Below are 22,788 nucleotides of genomic sequence, written 5' to 3' on the forward strand. Positions count from 1 at the left end.
CCCGAGACTCTTTACCCGCCCTATACAGGTTCATTGAGGAGTATGGACTTCTCTCAGGCTATAAAATTATTTTTGCTAAATCTGAGGCCATGCTCCTCCATGCTCCCCCTCCCCTCCGTACCGCCCTACAGGCTAATTTGCTTTGCGCTGGCAGGCGAACAAGATCAAGTATCTTGGGGTCTATATCACCTCTTCATATGACCGATTATATTGAGAGAATTTTCCTCCCCTTCTCATTAAAATAAAAAAAGACCGAGAAGTATGGAGGAGCTATATTATATTGTGGCTGGGGAGGATCATTGCTGTTGAGATGAATCTAATCCCTAAACTTCTTTACCTCTTCCAGACTCTACCGGTGAAGGTGCGGGATCTTCTGTTTCGGGACTTACATTCTTCTTTCCTCAAATTTGTCTGGCGTGGCAAGCCCCCTAGAATCTTAGTAGCAGTACTTAAACAGCCCAGGGCCCGGGAGGAAGAGGCTTTCCAGATGTTAAATACTATTACTTGGCGGCCCAACTGACCCAGGTTGCAGTTACTTATGTCCCTTACCGAACCGTAGCATGGGTGGACTTGGAAACCCACTTAGTGGGAGTCCTTTCCTTATCATCCCTATGGGGCCTCTCCAGACTGGACAGGCCACAGGGGGCCTCCTTACTCCAATCGCTCAAATTTTGTTTGTCCCTATGGGACTCGTGCCGGCTCAAGCACAAACTATCCTCCCTTATTTCCTCTTTAACTCCCCTCCGGAGCAATCCGCATTTCCCCCCAGGTGGCCAGTCACCGCAATTTAAACTCTGGAAACGTGCGGAGATACGTGTGGTCTCGGACCTGGTGGTTAATGGAACATGGGCTTCTATCTCAGATCTTCAGCATAAGTTTGAATCTTTTTGACCGCTTTTCTTTGAGTACTTCCAGGTCCGACACTTCGCAATGTCCTTGCCCGCCTCTGACACTCTTAGGCCCTCACTCCCTTTGAGTACATGTGTTTGCATTCCCCACTCACCAAAGGGATGGTGTCGAGGATTTATAACTGGCTAAAGCTGGGTACACACTACACAGTTTTCATCCAATAATCAGCTAAATCAGCCGACATACGACAGCTCGTTCAAAAGTCGGGTCAGTGTGTGCAGTGACACGATGGTCGAAAGTCTGCCCAAATATACGATTGTCGCCTCATTTGGTTGGTCGTACTGTTTAATATTTTCGTTTCAATCTCGTTTCCGTTGTGTAGTGTGTATAAACTTCCAACCGATCCACAACAGTGAGTACGAAATTACAGTCATTGCTCACGACAACATGGCTGTAAAAAGTCGCTAAAGGGACGTTCGCTCTTCCCTTTATCGTCCTAAACAAGGCTAGTGTGTATGCAGTCCATGGACTGAGCGATCAGACCATCGATCGCATGTAAAATTGCTCGGCATAAAAAGTTGGTTGAAATTTCTGTAGTGTGTACCCGGCTATCCTTTGACACTCCAGGACGCCATGAACGTGAATGGGAGAGAGATCTGGGACCCCCTCCGGATGAGTCTGTCACGGTTGACTTATGGGAAATTGATCCCTAAGCTCTGCTGGACATGGCTTAACCCACCCACAGTTGCGGAGTCTAACAGGCAGGTGGTTTTCACCAGGAGCCCCCGCAAGGAGGTATGGACCTAGCGGCAACAAACCTGCAGGTTGCGGTCCTGTGAGTGGGTGAACAGCAGAACGGTGTAACACAGGTAGAGATTAGAGCCCACCGGTAAATGATATGGGAGCAGGAACACTAGAGATATGACTGATGGGCAGCGACAAATGAGGCACAAGGAGAATAGATGTCCTGTGGTACAACATGAAAAAGCAGAGGCTGTCACAATGGTGTATCCAATGGAGAAAGGTAGAGATACTGGAACAGCTGGAGTACAGGACTAGAGTAATGCTGAGTACATGGGGTCCTCCTGCTAACACCCATTATCAATTGTCATAAGAAAAAAATGGCAATCCAATGGCATTCCCACAACTAACCAGGGTTGCTACTTTAATGGCTGAGCAGGTATCCATTCAGTTGAATGAAAGGAAAAAGCAGCATTATCAACTAAATATAGAATTTGCGTTAAGCATTAAAAATGTAAAGTTATAAGAAATTAAATTAAATGTGCATTATTTACCCACTCATAAATGGATTCAAAGGCATATTATGTTACTAAGATGTTAATATTGTATCTTGATGCTACTTAAATCAGTTGCTTGGTGTATGTCAGGGACCTAATTACACACTATGATAAAATGACTGTTGGTTAAAGCACCAGTAATTGACATTGTACTTGCCAAAAGTAATAAGAAATTTTAGTAGAAATATTATTATTAATAATGTCACAAGAATATTACTGTCTATAACTCTATACAATGAATACACAGCATTGTTATATGACAGTGGAGGACTGGCAAAAGGGCAGAGGTGCAATTGCTTCCCAAGCCACATAGATGAGGACTGGCCCAGGGCTTTCTTTGTAGTCAACTCAGCACATCAAGAAAGGTTCATAACCAACACTATCCTACCAGATTGGCCCTATACATCCAGACATATGTACTTTACATATGATGTATGACTGTAATTAGTTCACATGCATGCTGCATACTAAAAATTATAAGCATGTGCCATGTATGTGAACTAATTGCAGTGCAGGGTATAAGTAACGTAGGTGTAAGGGGTAAAGCTGATATGGGCCCACATCTGACTAGTTACACCCCTGGCCATGCAGACTGTGTAATCCATATGTGCCTAGATTTACATGGCTGATTGGGTATGTAGGAGGATACAGATGTTGGTCCATTATTACTAGCTACCTCCGTATTTCTACCAATAATAGTCTGTACAGATGAAGCCAACGTTATCCCAAAAGAAATTTGAGTCACCTTGAACCATCTTATTATAATTAAGCATAGGTATGTTGATAGATTGAGAGCTAAAGTTCTGGGATAGCCTAGGTTACAACATTAGAATAGCTGGACCCTACCTGTGGTAACGCGGGCTACTTATTTGTTCTTTCCAGCTGTCCCCTGCTGTACGCACTTTTAAAGCAATGCACGCCTGCTCCTACTTAATCTGTTTTAAAAGATGTAATACCCAAGCTCTAATTCCTTTGCTTGTAAATTCTGCTTACAATTCTACGACTATGTGCCAGTTCTCACTCTGTTTATTGTCTTTGCAATTCTCAGCAGAAGCCGAGGAATAAGAAATCACCTGAGCTGCCTCTCGCAGAAATCAGATTCTCTAAGCGATTTCTCAACTTTACAATATGATGCCAAGCACAGCCAGGCACTGAAGTAAGTAACTTCTGGTTCACTGTGTGTTTATTTTACTCTATGCACATTTACTGATGTCTGCTAAGATCTAGGTTCCATTGCCTCTGCAATGGAAAAGTTGCTTGTTGATTAAGTGTTTATATTTGAGTACTGTGAATAAATTAATTGCTTGCACAGCAATTATAGTTGCATTGATAATGTTGATTAAGTAAATAAGTAATAAGTATTTTATTGCAATATTAACTTTGCATGATGTGCCTGCTAAACACACCATGCAGTAGTCATACCAGCACGTCTCCTTCTGCTTTCATTGTAAAATTATCTCATTCCATTCACTTGCATTGTCCATACAGCCACTTCTAAATTTACACTTCATCTACTGGTTTGGATTGTATACCATCAAAGGCAAACTGAAGGGGGGTTTTCTATTGCTTGGAAACCCTCCTCCAAGCCTGGGGCACTGTATAATTGAGGTGGCTGGACTCTGCTCCCGCTTCACACAGCTCTGCTTGAAAATAGAGAGCTGCGTGCACCTAACAGTAGTGCACGCAGCATTGCCCATGTATATCATGGGGATAGAAAGAGTTGGAGAGCAGCCAAGCACTGTTTAAGATTATAGCCACGCCCCCATGCATGCTGGTCACGCCCACTGGCGGCGTGGTGTGGAAACTCCCCTCTACAAATCCTGTGTTTGCCCCTGACTATTGCAGTTTTACAGGTGTCAGTGTACAATGTTATGAAAGTAGTAAAAATACATATTCATCTTGTGGCTACATCTTGTTCTAGGGCTACGTCCAGACAAATGTTGTTTTCAGATTTTTGAAAATACCATAAGCGTCATATTGCCTCCTGTTACGGGAGCATAGAAAATGAAACAGTTTTAAAAAATAAAAAAATTCCCATTGATATGTGTTACTTGTAGATTCCTTTTAAATGTAAGTATAGGCTCTTTACAAGCCTATTAGGATTGTCAATTTTTCAGGTAAACATAAAAACTTCTGAATAATATGTCCTGCAGTGCCATCACATCCAGCAAATGTAGGGTTCTGCAGCTATTCTGAAAAATTGTATTTTGTAATGTATTTTTTCATGGATATAAAAAGTAACCATTGATTTAGTTAGTTATTGTGGAACTAATCCCAAGGGTGTAATTATAGCTCTAGAAGCTATAGAATCTTATGCAACTACTATAATGCCCAGTAGCACAGGAGGCCCTAATCCCAGACATGTGTCTCTAAGGCCCGCTCAGTGTGGCTATTGACGATAAAAGAAATGTATATAGTTGATGCAGTTTGGCAAAGATGTTGTCAGGGTGTTGCGTTGATTGTTATTTTGGGATGGAGCAGTACTTTTTTGCAGTGGTGCTTAACATTTCTTTTAGCTGGGTCACCAAGTGTCACTGTGCCATTGTTCTGGGGTCCTAAGGGGTAAATGTATCAATCTGTGTTTTTGTTTTGCCATTGGAATTTAAAATTGCAATTTTATTTAAGGCAAAACCCAGGAGGTTTTGCCTTTAATAAAGTTGTCGCTTTACATCCCAATGGCAAAATCACTATAAATCATCAATTTTACAAAACCGTTGGCTAATACATTTAACCCCAATTGTCAGTCTGCCATTGTTCTGGGAACCTAAGTGTTAGTGTGTCATAGTTCTGAGAACCTAAGTGTTAGTGTGTCATTGTTCTTGGGACCTAAGCGTCAGTGTGTTATTTTTCTGAGAACCTGTCTATGTGTCCATGTGCCATTATTCTGGGAACCTATGTGTCCATGTGCCATTGTTTTGGGAATGTTAATGTCTGTGTGCCATTGTTCTGGGATGTCAAGTGTCAGTGTACCATTGATTGGGGACCCCAAGTGTCACTGTACCACTTTTCTGGGAATCTATATGTCAGTGTGTCATTGTTCTGGGACACTAAGTGTCATTGTACCACTGATTTGGGACTAGAAGTGTCATTGTGCCATTGTAATAGGACTCCAAGTGTCAGTGTATTATTATTGTTGAACCCCAAACGTCAGTGTACCATTATTTTGGGATCCCAAATGTCATTGCGCCATTGCTCTAGAACTCCAAATGTCAATGTGTCCTTGTTCTAGTACCCCAAGTGTCAGTGTGCCATTGTTCTGGACCCAAGAGTCATTGTAGTATTTTTCTGGGATAAGAAGTGTCAGTGTTCATTGTTCTGGTATCCAAAATGTCAGTAATTAACAAAAAAATTATAGTGTTAATATATGCTTTCTAACAATGAATAAACACTAGGCCAATGTCTGTGATATAAATAAAATAATAAAATGTTATTAAAAATAACTAAATATAAAAGCAAACACACTTATTCCTATCACACTGTAGTGCTAATATCTATGACATAATATTTATGACTACAACTAGTCAAATAATATTATTATTTAAGTAAACAATGTATACGGCCAAAGGCGCCAGAAATCAAGTCCCCACACAGTTTCTAGGGATAATGGAACCAGTGGTCTCTCAAACTACTGGTATTGAATTCTCTTTAGGAGCAGTAAGTCTCAAATTGCCATAGAAGTAGTAAATCTCCTATAGATTCCAACAAATGGTTCAGCTGTATGTAATTGGTTTTAAGCACATCAAACTCTATGTGGAAGCTAAATGTCCCAGCTGACTCTCATAGAACAGAATTAGTCACAATTAAGCACTCCAGACAGAATAGGCTTAGCAAAATGTACTTGCTGAATATGTTGATGCCTGTAACCCAGTCGTCTCTGAGATGCTGTTCTCTTTTGTGGATCAAATTCCAGTAAAACGTTTTACTCCATAGAAGTGTGTGGTCCCTTGCAACTTGATTAAAAACTGTTTTAAGGCATCCATTGTGTGTTGTATAGATACATTTTCAGACATAAATAGACAAACCAATTACAGGCTATTCCCAACACTTGTGTTTTGGGAATAACCCATTACAGACAGGTCTAAAACATTTTTAGAAAAGATAGCGTAGAAGAGAGTTGAATAGGTCCCCAAAATGCAGAAACTATATTTATGTATTTTTAATAAAATATTGTTATTGTATTTATATCAGACATAGGTCTCATATTTATTCCTTTTTAGAAATCAATATTAGCACTGTCATTTTTTGTTAATTATATACAATTTTCTCTTGGGTGGTAGCAGCCTTTTATGACAGTCACTTGCTAATTAAAAGTTAAGCACCTTTAAATGTTTTTTTCTGTTTTTTATCTACTTAGTTTGGGCATCTCTGCTCTATGTGTTAGGAAGTGTAATGATACTGACTGAAAGTTGCTGGGAATGTCTTGGTCAAGTAGTGGCCCATTTAAAATTTTGCTGTGGTGGCCATAACTTTGTAGTTACACCCATGACCAAACCCCAAAAAATCTGAATATGTTATAAACATACTTGCCTACTTTGGAGATCTCCCGTCAGGGAAGGGAGATCTGCATGCAGCTTCCTGGGGGCATGGCTACGCGGACCACATACTTAGACCCCATCCCTCTGTCAAATCCCACCAATTTAGTCCAATTACAGAAGAGGGGCGGGGCCAGTGCCCCCTCCCACTTCACCAGCAAAGAGGTCAGGATATGGAAGGTTGCCCTACTGTCTCGAGAGTCCGGCAAAACTCCCAAAAATTTTGGGATTCAACTGTATTGTCTTGCCTTAGCTTACATGTCAAAACTGATTTAGATAATCAGAAGTTACATCTTACATGCTGCTGAGTGCTGACACAGTACTGTGGAAGTCTGATTGACATCCTTAGTCTATGGGGGTCATTTGCAGCCTCAGAGTGCATTTGGTTATGTGCAAATACACCTATTTGCTTAGCACATGAATAGATGCCCACCCACATTCCACCTGCCCTGTACAAAAAGCTCCGTGCAACCTTTTACAGAGTTGTAGGTGCACATGGATATGCATATGGTGAAGAGAGTAAAACATTGACCTCATAGCCCTGCCTGCTAGCACTTTAGGGCCACCCCCTTCATTAAATACAACTTTCAACCTGTATTGTAAGTTCCTGGAAATCCACTTTCGTGCAATCTGCAGCTGGAAGTTGGAAAATCTAGGGATAAAGATGATTTTCCAACACCTCTGAATTCAGGTCTTTTTTCAGCGAGTAAAAGCCACTACGGCAGGAGCGGATTGGGAATGTAGGATGGCCATGTAAGATATTGTGAAAGTGGCCTCCTGTTGTAAACAAAACTACATTTTACAAATTTGCCAAAATGACAGGAGGTAGAGGAAGCTAAATCCCACTGCTGCTGTAGTGGGGGAGGGGGTCCACTGGCCCCAGAAGAGGGAAGGGGATAAAAAGGAATGGAGAGTAAAGTAATTGATCAGGGTTGGCCCACACTGTACATACAATAAGTTGACTAGTCCCTGGGGAGGGGTCAGCCACCAGGAATCACACCAACGCCAGGGCTTGGCTTACAAGACCGGGGGCCCTAGACTCTCCACCCATCTTACTAGCTTAAAAACAGGAAACCCCTCCATAAATTCTCCTTCTCCACTTTCCTGCCAGCCCATTTAAATAATCTTAACCTACAAAATTAGTGTGTCTAATCAACTGTTAGCAAAGTACGTCCCAACCCACTCAATACCCCTGATCTGCTGAAGTTTTTGCACACTTGCACATGCAGGGCCGAAAATCCATGCGTCTACACGTGAACAACGATGCATTTGCTCAAAAGGAGGCATGGGACATCACAGAGCAGCATTTGCACTTTCACAATTAACCCTTTACATGTGCAGATTGTTTTCTTAGTTTGTCTGTTTAAACCAGGATTACACAAGACATTTTCTGTCCTGAGATTGTGTGAGATAAATTACATTAGACAAATGTTATGCTTTATAGCCAATGGATTGCATCTGTAGCAAGTTCCATTGTGAACCATTAGTTACACATCTTTGTGGAAACTTCTGACACAGAGATAAGATATGTATTATACTTGTTGAATGGGGTCAGGGATGGACATGAAAGTAATTAAGAACAACAGGCATAAGCTCGGTTCTTATGGAAACAGATAACTGTCACTATAAGCCCTGTTCCCACTTATGATGCTGCTAATTACTTTGATGTCCTGTAAATGTAGTACACTGCTGAAATCTCCCGGTCAGGAATTCTCAACAATATACAGAGCTCTGGAAAATATTACGTTGTGCGTTTCCTCCCACAGTGAGAACTCTCATATAATGTCTTCTATAACGTTAGCCGTACATACCTGCCAACTAGGATAAATTAGGCAACACCCTAGTCTGCCTAAAATAAAATCTGCCCTTGCCATTTTCATTTTTTTACTTTGACATGCATTGATAAATTTGTCATACCTGAAGTTTAAAAACTTTTTATTATTTGATGTTTATTTTGTTTTAAGTAAAATACAAAATGTATGGGGTTACCTAATCCTGGTTAGTAAAATCACATGAGATTATAAGCTCCTGGCTTTTCGTATACATTAACCCAGTGGATCCCAAAGTTTTTCATTTCAAGGCACCCTTAGGGTCTCCATAATCTTTTCAAGGCACCCCTAAGCCAAAATATCTACCAAGTAGTCCCTCGCCTTGTTTACCATTGGTCCTGGCGTAGGCACCCTTCTGAGATCTCCGAGGCACCGTAGGGAGCCTAGGCGCACAGTTTGGGAACCACTGCTCTAACTTTATAAAGCTAATACTGCAGCTTTCATATGCTCATAAGTCATAACGGTGGCCACTCACGGACCGATCCTACTGTTCGACCTAAGTCTACCGACAGGATCATTGTTCAATTTGTCTCAAATGTTGGTGGCCAGATTAGACTAGATCTAGCCATTCAGTGCTTGGACTGAGTGTCTGAATCACTTCCAGTTTCATTATGGCCTACTAGTGCAGTTGGAAGATGACCACCAAGCAGGCCGATAGAAGTCATCTTCCAACTGCTTTTTCCGCAACACTCAATTCAGGTACCACAGTCATTTTCGGACTTTATGTGCTGTGGTAATTCAGCACGTGGTCAGCTTTATTTTGTTGATGGCACACAATTTAGTTTAGAGGAGTGTTTTGTCAGAATTTGCCCACACCACATTCCAGATGCAGCACATCATGAGATAAGTGCTCAGAAAATCATCCAGTGTTTGCAACCAACCAACAACTAACCCTGCCGCTTGTGCGAACAGCGTAGCTGTGCAGGCACCGGGTTCAATGATCCCAACACCTGCATTATATTCCGAGCTGTTTACATCCTGCTCGGTGTAACACTGTGAGCAAGTACTTATAAAATACTCCCCTGAATGAGTCCTACAAGTGGACTTGATAAATGTTATTTAAAATGTTATTGACCATAACAATATAGTAGCAACAGAAAGTCTATGGAAAAATTGCATCAGCACTAAATCATATGCTAAAGCAGTGTGGGTATACATTGTTTATCTTTACAAATTTTAAAAGTGACGTAAAATAGACTCTATAAAGACAGCTTTTATAAAATAAAGAATTACGCTAGATTTAGTAGTGAACTAATCATTAAACATTAAATTTAAATTAACTATCAAATATTTGTAAACCTTACTACATAGTGCTGCTGTACATTAGCTATCGGACAAACTTTAGTTTCATAGAAAGCAGCATAAAAAGTAGGTTAACTTTCTTTAGCCAAAATCTAGATCACATCTATAAATCAACATTAAAGCCCAGTTTTAATTGCTAGTACAGAATGCAAAATAGGATAATAAGTTGTCACCTATAGGTTACAAACTGCTGGTATTGATGCAGTAAAATAGGTTTGATTCTGTATGTAGATCCATAACATGTATCAATTCATTGTTTAACTTGAGTACATCTGCATGGTAGCCAGTTCAAATTTACTATTGCCCCCTGTATTCTAGAACCAGCCAATCAAGGATTATGTATATCTTTCGCTCCCACAGACGACTGACTGCAGAAGAAACCAGAAGGTGGGCTCGGTCATTCGATCTACTGTTGTCTCACAAATGTAAGTACACAGATGACCTTGATTAAACTTAAATGGAAGACTGAATTAGCAAAATATGCATATCCCTGAATGAATGGCACATTGGAACATAGGATGCACGAAGGCATTAAAAATATTACTAATCCTTCTTAAAGTACCTAATCACACACATTTTAATAAACTGAATACCTTTGAAATTTCAAATGAACTTGTTGCTGTGCATTGTAATGGACTTGGGGTAATGATCTTGCATATTTTAATGTTAATGTTATGATGCGCTCCTCCTCTGCCTCCCCTCTCTGCCTTGCCCTACACTGGCTGCCTTTCCCCTATAGAATCCTCTTTAAACTCCTCACCCTCACCTACAAGGCCCTCTCCCACCCCACTGCCCCTTACATCTCCAACCTCCTCTCCATTCACACTCCCTTCCGTTTCTGCGTTTAGACAATGACCATTGCCTCTCCTCCGCACTGATCACCTCATCCCATGCCAGAATTCAAAACTCCTCCCGTGCTGCCCCCCTCCACTGGAATGACCTCCCTCGCTCCATCCATCTGTCCCCTAATCTGAGCACCTTCAAACAGGCACTCAAAACCCATCTGTTCCTCAAAGCCTACCAGTCATCACCTAACCTTCTCCATACTTTTCTCCTCCTCCCTCCTTCCTGTTCACGTTTCTCTTGTGCTTGTTACCCTTTACTGATTCCTCTTGTGACTGCTGTCTGTTTCCCCTCCTTTTATTATGTAAGCTCTTACGAGCAGGACCCTCTTCCCTTCTGTCCCTATACCATTTCTCCTTCTCAGACATCACTGTACTTGCTATGCTTGGAGCTTTTGGAGTCTTGGTTCTACTCATCTTGTTCTGTACTGTTGTATCCTGTATGGTCCACTGTTCGTATTGTACTTTGTATTTTGTGTACAACGCTACAGAAACCTTGTGGTGCCATATAAATAAATATTATTAATAATAATAATAATAATAATAATAATAATAATAATATATTTCTGTGAATTGCAATTAATCTGGGAAGATGGTGTTTGTGTACACTGTGTTTGTCCAGCTAGAGTGATATTTTTGGTTTGTTGTAATGAACATGGTGTTATGTTATCGCTGTGTACTTTGTATTGCAATGAACTTGGGTGATAGTCTTGTGTATTGTATGGGTAAAAATTGAAGGTGCCAGACAAAGAGGAGAAAACGCTTCCAATATATCAAGTGTTTTTAATAACAAGTTGAAGTTGGAAGAAATATAAAGTTATACTCACAATACAGTGTTTTAATAATAACAATTAAAGCAATGAAAATCAGGTTGCTCCCCACTACATCAAACAGTGTATCACATGCGACCAAGATGCAAGTGTATCCTTAATAACACATTTCTAGGATTACCTCTTCTGCAGGATTTAGCAACACTAATTGACCTGAATGATGGTGACACACTGGGATTGTTCAGACATCAATCTTCTCAGCTGGCGGGGCTGTGGACATTTAATCTGTATATTCAGAGACTACTGAAAGTACATAGAGGTGTGCAGAAATCTGTGATGTCTTGGTACCGTAGTTCCCGATTATAAGAGCAGCTGGACATCACGGTGATATCCGGTAGCTCATAGTCCAAATTGAATTCCTCCCTTTAAATCATATTTTTCCCTAATCTGAGCACCTTCAAACAGGCACTTGTATTAGGTATTTCATGCTTTGCCTTGGATTAAGGTGTGGAATTCCCCAGAGGAGTTAGTTCAATTATAATTTGTGGATATTGCTAGTCATCATCAGCATCATTTATTTATATAGCGCCACTAATTCCGTGGCGCTGTACAGAGAACTCGCTCACATCAGTCCCTGCCCCAATACAGCTTACAGTCTAAACTCACTAACATAAACACACACAGAGACTAGGGTCAATTTTGATAGCAGCCAATTAACCTATAGCATGTGAGGCAGGAGTGCTAACCCTGCCCTAAGCGACACTGCTGCTTGTGTTCAGAATACACATTGTAGAGCTGACAAAGCCTTCAAATTGAAAAATAAACACTTTCCTAAGAAGTTATGGAGCTTTTGGTAAAACAAGCGGAGTGGTAATCCTCATTGCAGCACAGGTTACTTCCCCTGGCAGTAGAAGGAGACAGACCACACAGGGAGATATGTGCTTGTGAAGAGCCTTATACCTAACAGCTTGCTTACAAATCCTTCTATTTACTTACACAGGTCAGTTTACAATTTTACATAAGAATGGCAGAAATTGGAGACTTTCAGGAAGGCTCCTTCCTGGTGAGAGTAGATTTAAATATCTCCATGGATCCTCCTCTTGATGCTTCCAGCAGTAGATGAGAACTCTGACTTATAGATATTTGGTGCTCACCACACATAACTGATAGGGATTCCATCTTCTTTTCCCATGTTTATCAGGTTTACACAAACATTGAATACAGTTTTGTAAAACATTATCCCTTGCATTTAGTTTTGGATGTAACTATTGGTCCCATGAATGGTTAGATCATGCACCTGTGCACTTACACATTTACCTGTCGTCTCCTCTAAAAGGGCAATGAATGTGGCCTTTAAATCCATCAGTATTAAGGGATCCACTTGAAAGGTCCTAGATACAGAAACTTTATAGCTCTTTCTAAAATATAATCGGTGGTAGTCAGTTTCACAATAACTACAATAACGACAAGGACACCTACAGAAAAATCACAATGAGCATCAAGCCGACAGTCAATAACTATCTACATACCATTATTTAGATGAGCTGTCTCTCCAGCAGCAGTTATACCCTTCAGCTGTAAATTGCGAATAGAGAAAATCCGGCCACAGTGCGATTGCTGCTTTTAAGGCGGCAATGGGTGGATCCGATGCCTCTATAATGTGTTCTAGCGCCGGGTCCACCCATTATCGCCTTAAAAGCGTCAATCGCACTGTGATCACAGTAAATTATGAGGTTAGCAGTGGCCGGATTTTCTCTATTCGCAATTTACAGCTGACAGGTATATCTGCTGCTGGAGAGACAGTTCATCTAAATGGTATGTAGATGTTTATTGACTGTCGTCTTGATGTTCATCAATTTAAATATTGCTATTGTGGAACTACATGTCCCAGCAAGCACTGGCAGCCACAGACTGGAAGGGAATGCTGGTGCTTGTGGTTCAATAAGCCAGGGCCGGATTTACCACTAGGCAACCTAGGCAACTGCCTAGGGCCCAGTGGTCCCCAGAGGGCCCTCCCAGGGCCGGTGGTGAGCTGGGTAGGCAAGGCGGAGGTGCGCTCTCCTCCTCTCTGCTCCCACTGAGACATTCAGTGGTAGCAGAATACAAAACCAAAACCAAAATACACGAGGGTGGTTTTGCCAAAACCAAAACCAAAACACGAAGCTAATCCAAAGCCAAATCCAAAACCACTTCACAGAGGTCAGTGAGCATCTCTACTTATTAAGTTGTTTTGACCCAACTATTTAAAAAACGGGACTGCTCTGTAATTATTGGGGGTGCCTTTTTCTTTAGTAGAGTGGCCTAGCTCTTTTCACATGTTAGGTACGCCCCCAATGATGCAAGCCATGCCCCTAATCGTATGGCCACACCTCCTTTGACGGCGTGGCGGCACATACTTTCATTTCTGCTTTACTATAGGGGTATATGGTATGCTACAAAAATATAGTGCCTTGGATTGTTTCAGGGAGGGGGGCCCCAAACCAGTATCCTGCCTATGGCCCCATGAGTTCTAAATCTGGCTCTGCAATAAGCGCATCTTGATGTAGCTGAATATTTACACTTTATTTTGAGATACAATTCAAACTACACATGATTCTGCAGCTGTAGGTTAGAGTCTTTGTTCAAAACACAAGACTACGGCCTACTCTAGTCTATATAAGACCTATAATATCTGGGAATTTCTTAGTTTTTTCCCCTCCTCCCAACAAGCAGAAGAGTGAGGGCCCCAGGACTTCCATCAGCGCCAAGATGTTTCCCCCCATTTTAAATTCTTCATGCAAGTTCTTCAACTCACATTTTTTTAACTTTTTTTGTGAGTTATCATGCACCAGTGATGTTAATATATGTATAAAATCCCATAATCACATCTGTAAATGGTGAGTACTAATTGCTTATAATTGGTGTGTTCTGATTTCATCATCTCAATAAACAATAACAAAACATGTTTGTTAAAAGGAATAATGTACCCCTCTCTGTAAGTCATTACGAATCTTATAAGTCACCTTGGACTTCAGTACCCTAAATAAAAGCCCCCGACCTTCAGTAAAATATCTTCTTGGTGCCTTCTTATATCTTCTTTATTATTTACAGTAGGGGATAATTATCTCCTATTTCCTTCTTGGACAGTAACCTAAACATCATTGGCCAAACGGTGACGTCACCAATTCTCTAGACTGATGTTATCTCAAGTTGGGGGGAGCTGGTCAGGGGGAAAAAATCACAGTACCATTTTAAACAATAATAATATTTATGTAAACTTAGATTTATCTTGAGTGTAGTTAATTAAAATAAAATATATGTGTGATTTGCTATTTGATGACTGATGAGTGGTTTTACCCACCAGGTGGCCGCTCTGCGTTCCGTGCCTTCCTGCAGACGGAGTTCAGTGAGGAGAACCTTGAGTTTTGGGTAGCCTGTGAAGACTACAGGAAGACGCGCTCCATGAACAAACTGCCTGCAAAAGCCCGACGCATTTTCCAGGAATTCATTGACGTCCAAGCTCCCAGAGAGGTGAGCTGAAATCATCTTCATGTTCAGTAATGGCACACAAAATCTGTCATTTCAGGGATCTATTTACTAGTGTATGAAGCACCTAGTCCACCACACTATACAATATGGAAGGTAAACACAATACAATGTCATTTATTTGTTAAACCATATAGGGGCCAATTCAATTCGGCCATGTTAGTGTAGGAGTAATGCAGCGCTAATTGTATTACCGTTAATGCCGTAATTCTAACCTGGATGTTTGCTTGCGGCTGCAAGCAGAAAACAGCGTTAAAATATTACCGTACTAACGGTAATAGTGCGCACTTTTACAGAAGTAACAGTAATAGTGCGGAGGCCGCGCTATTCCTAGTATAACGCGGCCAAATTGAATCTGCCCCATATCATTTAAGGCTATTCCTGCTTATGAATACAACGCTCTGCTAAAATTACTGACACAACACTTTAGATGCTTTTGGTGGACATTAGGGTCTGGAGTACAATATGCTATTTTTGTCTTACCCTGGGTAAACTTGTACCAAAACCCATTAGCATAATTCCATAAAATGACTGCTATTTATAAAAATAACTTCTAAGAACCATTTCTCTATTATAATGCCAAAAAATTCCTTTAAGCATTTTCTTGTGTTAACACTGGTGATTCAGAAATCACATAGGTCATTTAAATTAACTTATATGAATCATGTAAAGAGTCAGCTTACTATCTGGACTTTTAAAAAAGTATTCGGCTATCTTCTGTACTGAATACTGAATTTTACGTATAATAATGTTATCCAGAATGTTGAGCTGACATACATTGTATTTTAAGTAATTTTAAGAAAATATTAATAAAACAAATATGCATTGCTTAATTATTTTTTACGTTTTCATTTTTTTAAATATAAAATATGAATAAATATGGATTAAGAGACGAAAACACACCAAATAAATTGGTGTTAGGAACCATATATATAATATAATAGGTGAGGGCTCAAATGGGAACCAGTACAATCTCCAGATTCCACACAATAGAATATTATATGATATTGCTGTCAACTCCCAGACGCTAGGGAGTCAATGAATCTAAAAACATGCTGGCTCCTAACTTTTTTGAGTCGCTCATATTGAAAATTTGGAACTCCCCCATCTAGAAATCCTGAGTTTGCCCCTGTAAAGAATCCCTATTCCTTTTGAAATGACAGGGTGCTGCAGTTAACTGGATCAAAAGACATGTCACTCCCAAACAAGTTAATCATATAGGGGCTGATCTGGAAGCAAAACGGGAGTGAAATTCTCTTTAACAAAGAGCACAGAAAACGAGCGTGTTTCTGCCCCCTAACATGCGTGTATCTGCATGAGCCACATTTGTGTGAACACACCTTTAGTATACCTGGACTGTGTTTGCACTTCCCTTCCCCCTCTCTGCCCGGCCTCTCCAGAACTTAGTGCCAGAATCGCACAAGCCTGCATCGGAGTATATGTGTACTCCCACATTCTGGGCATGCGCAGAGCAATTTCACGCAAGATGCGCTCCGCAAACTGGCATAGTACTCACTCAGCATTAGCTCCATAATGTATTCCTTGGAAAGACTTGTGTACTACCTTATCATTTCGTTAGAACTTTCTATGCAATGTCTTGCTGCAACTGGACTGTTTCTGGAGTACATAAATATAGAGAGATTGACAAGGCTATTCACAATAAATCTGAGTGATTTACCTGACAATCAAACCTATGGTACCACTATTTCATCACCAATACGCCAAGCGCTCATATATTGGCTTTTCTAGGTAACAGCTCAAAAGAATATTCTGTTTAACTAATTAAAGCAGACTATGAATGGAGATAATAAATTAAGGAGGTAATTATTTAAATAACAAAGAGTATTGATTAACCAACTGCCCAGATCAAGGAACTAACACTATATGTATAATTATCAACTGTCTGAAGCCAGGAATTAGCACAGTACCTGTATCTAAGTATATGCATCCTCATCAACAGCTACAATTGTTATTCTGCTACCTTAGGCATCAAGTGTTACCTACACCTCCTAGATTGTAATTATTGTATGTTATAAGGGCTTGCAAATTAGTCAGCTTATTTAACAGTATAATTGATAGACATACAGTATACAGTGGCCTCAAATCATACATTAATACATTCTGTTGTTTTTCAAAAGGTTAATATCGATTACCCAACCAGAGAAATGACAAAAAGAAATCTTCAGCATCCTACTTTGTCCTGCTTCGACCTTGCCCAACTGAGAGTACGTAGCTTAATGGAAAGAGATTCCTATCCGAGATTTCTACGTTCCGAAATCTACAACGAGCTAGTAAGCCACACTCAGAAGAGCCCATGCTAGTCCTACAAATGGCTATAGAGACACAGGGGTCCCTTGTTTACCCCTAGGTAGGACTGTCTGGCACTTTGGCCAAGAGGACAGAAATGATACGGTTATGACTGATTGAGACATTGAATACAGCATCTTCACTGCCAGAGCAATACATCTCATCATCATCCAGCTATCCTTCATATACCGATGGATAGTTGACAAAAAAACTATATCCTATAAAACGAGGAAACAGAAGAACAGAAAGAGGAAAATGTTGCATTAAAAAGATGGATCAAACAGATCAGAAGAGATGGATCATCCTGATGCCACCTTTGTCCTCAATTTTTTTCTCCCTGACGTCCAAAGCACATTGTCCGAATTCATTGTTTTTCTACGATGCCAGTAACTTAATCAAAATGTCTACACGCACATCCTTAATTAGTGTCTATTTCGCATTTATTGATTCAATTACATAGGGATAGCTTTTAATTAACCAAAATGTGTTGTTTCAGAAGTTAAACTTTTAAAGTTTATTCTCAGTGTAAACAATTCCACCTCAGATACTTGTAATACGTGCTTAGCAGTGGTAGTGAGGCATGTTGGAAATTTAATTATTTTTTTTTTTATCTAGGAGAGTCACGTTACTGTAAGTGACACTAAGTTTACAATCTGTTATATGAAGGCTCAAAATTTTTCCCTCCAGGTCATCAACTAACTCATGTCCTTAGGAGGGAGTTGTCCTTAACGCAATAGCTCAGTTTATGAGTGTGATCTGCTGGGTGAAGCTTTCAATTTGGCCAAAGGATGTGAAAGCTGTAACTCACTACAGCTGAAAGAAAATACAAAACACACTTCTCTAACTAGGTGATATGTGTTATTTGTGCAATATTCATGTGTACTGTGTGACTGTGCAACAGTGTCTATTCAGGACCATCTTGTATTGTGTGAATAAGGAATAATAAGGGACACAAGGCTCCGGATATCCATATCTATCACATTAAAGCTATGCACCGTCTTGCTCTTCTAGGAAAAAATCTGATAATTCATGAAAATTTAGAACATGGTTGCTGTGTTTCTGTGAAATCAGATTAAGGGAATTACAGACCAGAGTTATCTAATCATTGCGTTTTAGATGCAGAGATGTTTTAATGATTCCACAATAAGACAGGAGGTTGTGTGACATGGAAAACGATAAATGTAATTATGTCATCACTGTAGATCAAAAATAACAGTTTGTTTTGCATAGAAGTTATGAGTTTAGATAAATAACTTGAATGGTAACCCTAATGTAATTTTTTTAAATATCCTTTCCTAATGGTGGAGTACCCCCCATTCTTACCACTCATGATCAGTTTTAGAGTCAGCGGCGCCCAGAATAAATGCCATCTGTGGCTCTATGGCTTGGATTAAGGTGTAAAGAAAAGATTTGTCCGTCCCTTTTTATCTGCAATGATTTTATTTTTGATGATACTTGGCTGTTTCTTTCATTTTTTTCGAATGCAAGCGATAGTGGTAAAAATCTTGCTAAAACGCAGGTCATACGGTAATCCCATCTTTATAGCTTCAACTGCAGATTCAGTGCCCGTGAAGCAATGTTTGGTTATTTTAAGTGTGTGTTATTTTTAACAGCAGGAGAGAGTTTTTCACTTATGCTGTAACAGTCCACAGTCCGGTAACCTCATGTTTTGTTTTTTAATTGTGCTTAGAGCATGTGGATGAATGATCTCACCAGTTGTTTTCTGTGTGTAAAAAGCTCAGTTGAAACAGGTGAATACCCCCACCATAGGCAAACCGAGGGAGGGGGAGGGGTTCTTAGTGCCTGGGGCACTGTATAATTGAGGTGGCTGGACCCTGCTCCCGATTCACACAGCTCTGCTTGAAAAAGAAGAGCTGCGTGCACCTAACAGTAGTGCACACAGCATTGCCCATGTATATTATGGGGAAGGGAAGAGTTGGAGAGCAGCCAAGCACTGTCTAAAATTATAGCCACGCCCCCATGCATGCTGGTCACGCCCACTGGTGGCGTAGTGTGGAAACCCCCCTCTACAAATCCTGCATTTGCCCCTGCCCACCCCCCTAATGGTTGATCCTACTCTTATACAGGAATAAACTGCTATGGGAGGAGTGAAGTTTAGGTTTTTGTGAGGGGGACAAGGAGGAAGGATAATAGGTGAGTAAGTAACCTTTGGGTTGAGCTGATGAATGCCTTGGCTAGTTTATACCATTAGAAGAGGTAGGGAAAGCCATGCACAACTAATATTATTATAGAAACATTTCTTTTGTCTAAATCACACATCTGGAATTGGGAAATAAAGCATTTTTTAACTTAACCTTAGTACTATGAAGGAAGAATAGCAGACAATCACAGCAATCCTAAGGGAGGCAAAAAGAGGGCAAAAATAATCTTTGAGTTGATAAAACATTTAATCGTTGGATCTTTGTTTTGCACGTTGCGAAATTGTTCACAATAACAGCTGTTTGCAATCAAAATCAGCCATGCTGAAATTTATATTATGTGTATAGGTACCTACAGTGGGAAAGGTTATCAGAGAAAAATAAATCTGCTACCTATATAAGTAAATGTATGATAAGAAAAAAAGAAAAGGCAAATTCACTTTTGCAGTAGAGCTAAGCTAAATTATATTCAAAAGTGGTATTTACCTAATTATTTTGCTGACTGGTGACAACAAAAATGTCAGAAACTGATAGCAGATTGTTGTATGTGATTATAGAAACGTGTGTTTTTAAGCTTAAAGCCCAATGTTCTGCTGTCTGTGCTAGTTGGCTCCTTTGTACTGCCTCATTATCCAGCACAGCACTCATATGTGGTCCTCTGCTGGCCCACTGTTCTTCCCTGTTTTTCCCTGTCTCATGTAGTCCTAATGGTTTACAAAGAGACATGTCCACTGTGTGTAAGAAGTTAGTCTTATGTAGGGGCCTATTTTTCCAGGTTCTCACTGGGAGTATTTACTGCAGGTGTAGTCAATACTTCCAGTCAGAACCTGGAGTTTTCATTATTACAGAGTCATCGCTGGGACAGCCTCCTATTCCTATTGGGCGCACAGTCCCGACATGACTTTAATAGTAAATTGCGCTGTTAAGTCATCTTTCATTGCTACGATGACAGATGATACTTAACGGGGCAAAATTGTGAAACACCAGGCCCCATAGAGAGAGAGAGAGAGAGAGAGAGACAAAAGCCTAATGGGGGCAAGACCAAGCAGTCTTGGTAAGTGTGTTACTGAGGAGTACTATCATACTTACAGACATATGTTCTATTGTGAAAGTGGCAGAGTCTGCCTAAATGTAAGTATCTGTTAAATAAACTAACAGTGTAAAACAAGTGTTCATCATACGAGCTCACCCTTGTTGTCAGACTGGTAAGATGTCTAACTGGGAACCTATTTGTCCGATACATTGTACTTATTGATGTAACTGTTGACGGTCAGGAATGGTTAGATATTAACATGTCCGGTAAATACAGTGGTCCCCCTATGTATAGCTGTGAATTATCTTTAGTGATCCACTACATTTTATGAAATAATGCATCTTCAACGTGAGTGATGTTATTAAGTGGTAAGTGTCAAATTCAGTATGTATGGACAAACATACAAAGAAAACAAGCTTAGGCCATATACACACCAGTATTGCGTTAATGTTTTTTAACATTAGTAATTATGCATGTCTAATGCAATCCATTTAGGAGGTCACTGAAGCTCTTTGTGGTCTTCCCCTATGCGTTGATCCATGATAATTGAATAAAAAGGAACAAAATGCAATATAAAAACCAAAACACAAACGGACCGCTAGCAAACGTTAGTAACAACGCTAGTGGATGTGATAGCATTAAAAACCTTATTAAAATACACTAAATAAATGACTGTGCTTTTAAGCAATACTTAAAATAATGCATTAACTTATTTGTATGTCTAAAGAATTAGATCTTTTCGTTTTATTAGGAAATCTTCTTTAAGGCATTTGAGCCACTTCCAGGGGTTTCAGTGCTATTTTACAGGCATCGGCTTAGGGCAAAATCCGTAATTGCCCCTTGCTGTGGTGATATCAACCAAGCAGCTTTTTCAGCCCTGGCAGTTAGAACTTACTGTGTGAGTCTTGTACCATTACATAATTGGTAAATGTAACTATTTTTTGCTAGAAAGTGCATCTCCCTGTTTGATGTCAAAATGGAAATGGTACAGTGGCCATGGCTTTTTTTTATCATGACTTTTTGTTACTAAGTGACACTTTTTGTCAATCACTTCCACGTGCAAAGATGACCCTTCTTAACTGGTTTAAGGAGGGTGCGATCCAGGTCTTCCAATGGATATCATGTCACACATGTTAAATGTGGTTCTGTGACATGGAGAAAAAAAAATGTCGGTTGTTATTTCCTTTTCAAATACCTCATATGTAGAAGAACCATGTTTCAATAATAAGCAGCAGTCCTGGAGAGATTGTGAAAAATGACACTTATTGTGCAACATTGTGTTAAATATTCCTTGCATGAAAAGTGTGAATCTCTTCTTGCTGTGTTACGTGTCACATTGCTCTCAGTTCTTTGCTAGGTGTAAGTGTAATCCCACATACAGCTGTATAGTTATCCAGAGGTTGTTAGAATCCCATTCGGCCATCTTCTGCTAGTAACATCCATCTCCTGCTTTGCTCACTGATGCGTTGTAATTGTAACCATGGCAACATGTCTAGTGCAGTGTGAGGTGATTCCCTGTCACTAGTCTTAGAATAGTAAGACCTCACCCGATATCAAGGTCTATTACACTTTCATTTTTTGTGATCCCCTCTGCAACAATATCGTTAATACAGTGTGTAGCATTTATTTTGGTGTATTTGTGTCATCGTTACCAGTATGCCACCATATTAAAAAAACAATCCTTATTATATATTTCAAAAACATATAAAGAACATAACCTGATACTCCTGCAGTCAAAACTTGTGAATTTATTGCATACCAATAGTCTGTGTCTAGTGATGAATGAACCCCGTGTTACCTCACATTTTTGTTTTTTTCTGCCTTTTATAGCAGAATATTCGGGACTAACGTTCAAAATGGGAATGATCACCCTCACCTACAACATATCATTTTTTTTTGTTGCTTCACTTTTACTTTGATGCCAACGTTTTATAATAGTTCCCAGGTCCACTTGCCACTGTGCCGCTGCATGTAAGCACACCATGTGGGCTTTACAATCCCCATCATGTCATGTGTCCAAAAATTCATAATTGCATAATTTTTGCATTTTAAATACTCCCCTTAAAGAAATACTAACTTGTAAATTCAAAAACATTAGGATAGAAGGTGAGATATACAACACACAGGCACATATGAGGGATTTTATTGTGCAGTTGATCAATATTGAAAAATAGGAACATTTCTAGGGACAAATCTTAAAAAACAAGTTCTTAAACAAGCGTCTAAAATCCAGACAAGTTGAGAGTCAGAGGTATGATCATTTTCTATTTATGCTAATTATGCAGTTTAGGGGGTATATTTACTAAACCGCGGTTTTGAAAAGTGGAGATGTTGCCTATGGC

At 39.9% G+C, this 22,788-nt stretch overlaps 1 protein-coding gene across 4 annotated transcripts in view; it reads left to right on the top strand.

The window, feature by feature from the left end:
- RGS8 (regulator of G protein signaling 8) overlaps positions 1–22,168 on the top strand; it is a 41,363-nt gene extending 19,195 nt beyond the window's left edge. The window contains exons 2-5 of one of the 4 annotated variants that reach the window (XM_075182264.1): positions 3,196–3,303; positions 10,129–10,235; positions 14,766–14,932; positions 17,086–22,168. In XM_075182264.1, the coding sequence (XP_075038365.1) occupies positions 3,196–3,303; positions 10,129–10,235; positions 14,766–14,932; positions 17,086–17,268 (565 nt within the window). In that variant the 3' untranslated portion in view covers positions 17,269–22,168. The remainder of the gene's footprint in view (positions 1–3,195; positions 3,304–10,128; positions 10,236–14,765; positions 14,933–17,085) is intronic. The other 3 variants (XM_075182266.1, XM_075182265.1, XM_075182267.1) reach the window with 3 other exon arrangements.
- Positions 22,169–22,788: the final 620 nt, after the last annotated feature.

This window comes from Mixophyes fleayi, chromosome 8 (assembly GCF_038048845.1).
Source record: "Mixophyes fleayi isolate aMixFle1 chromosome 8, aMixFle1.hap1, whole genome shotgun sequence".
Classification (NCBI taxonomy): Eukaryota; Metazoa; Chordata; class Amphibia; order Anura; family Limnodynastidae; genus Mixophyes; species Mixophyes fleayi.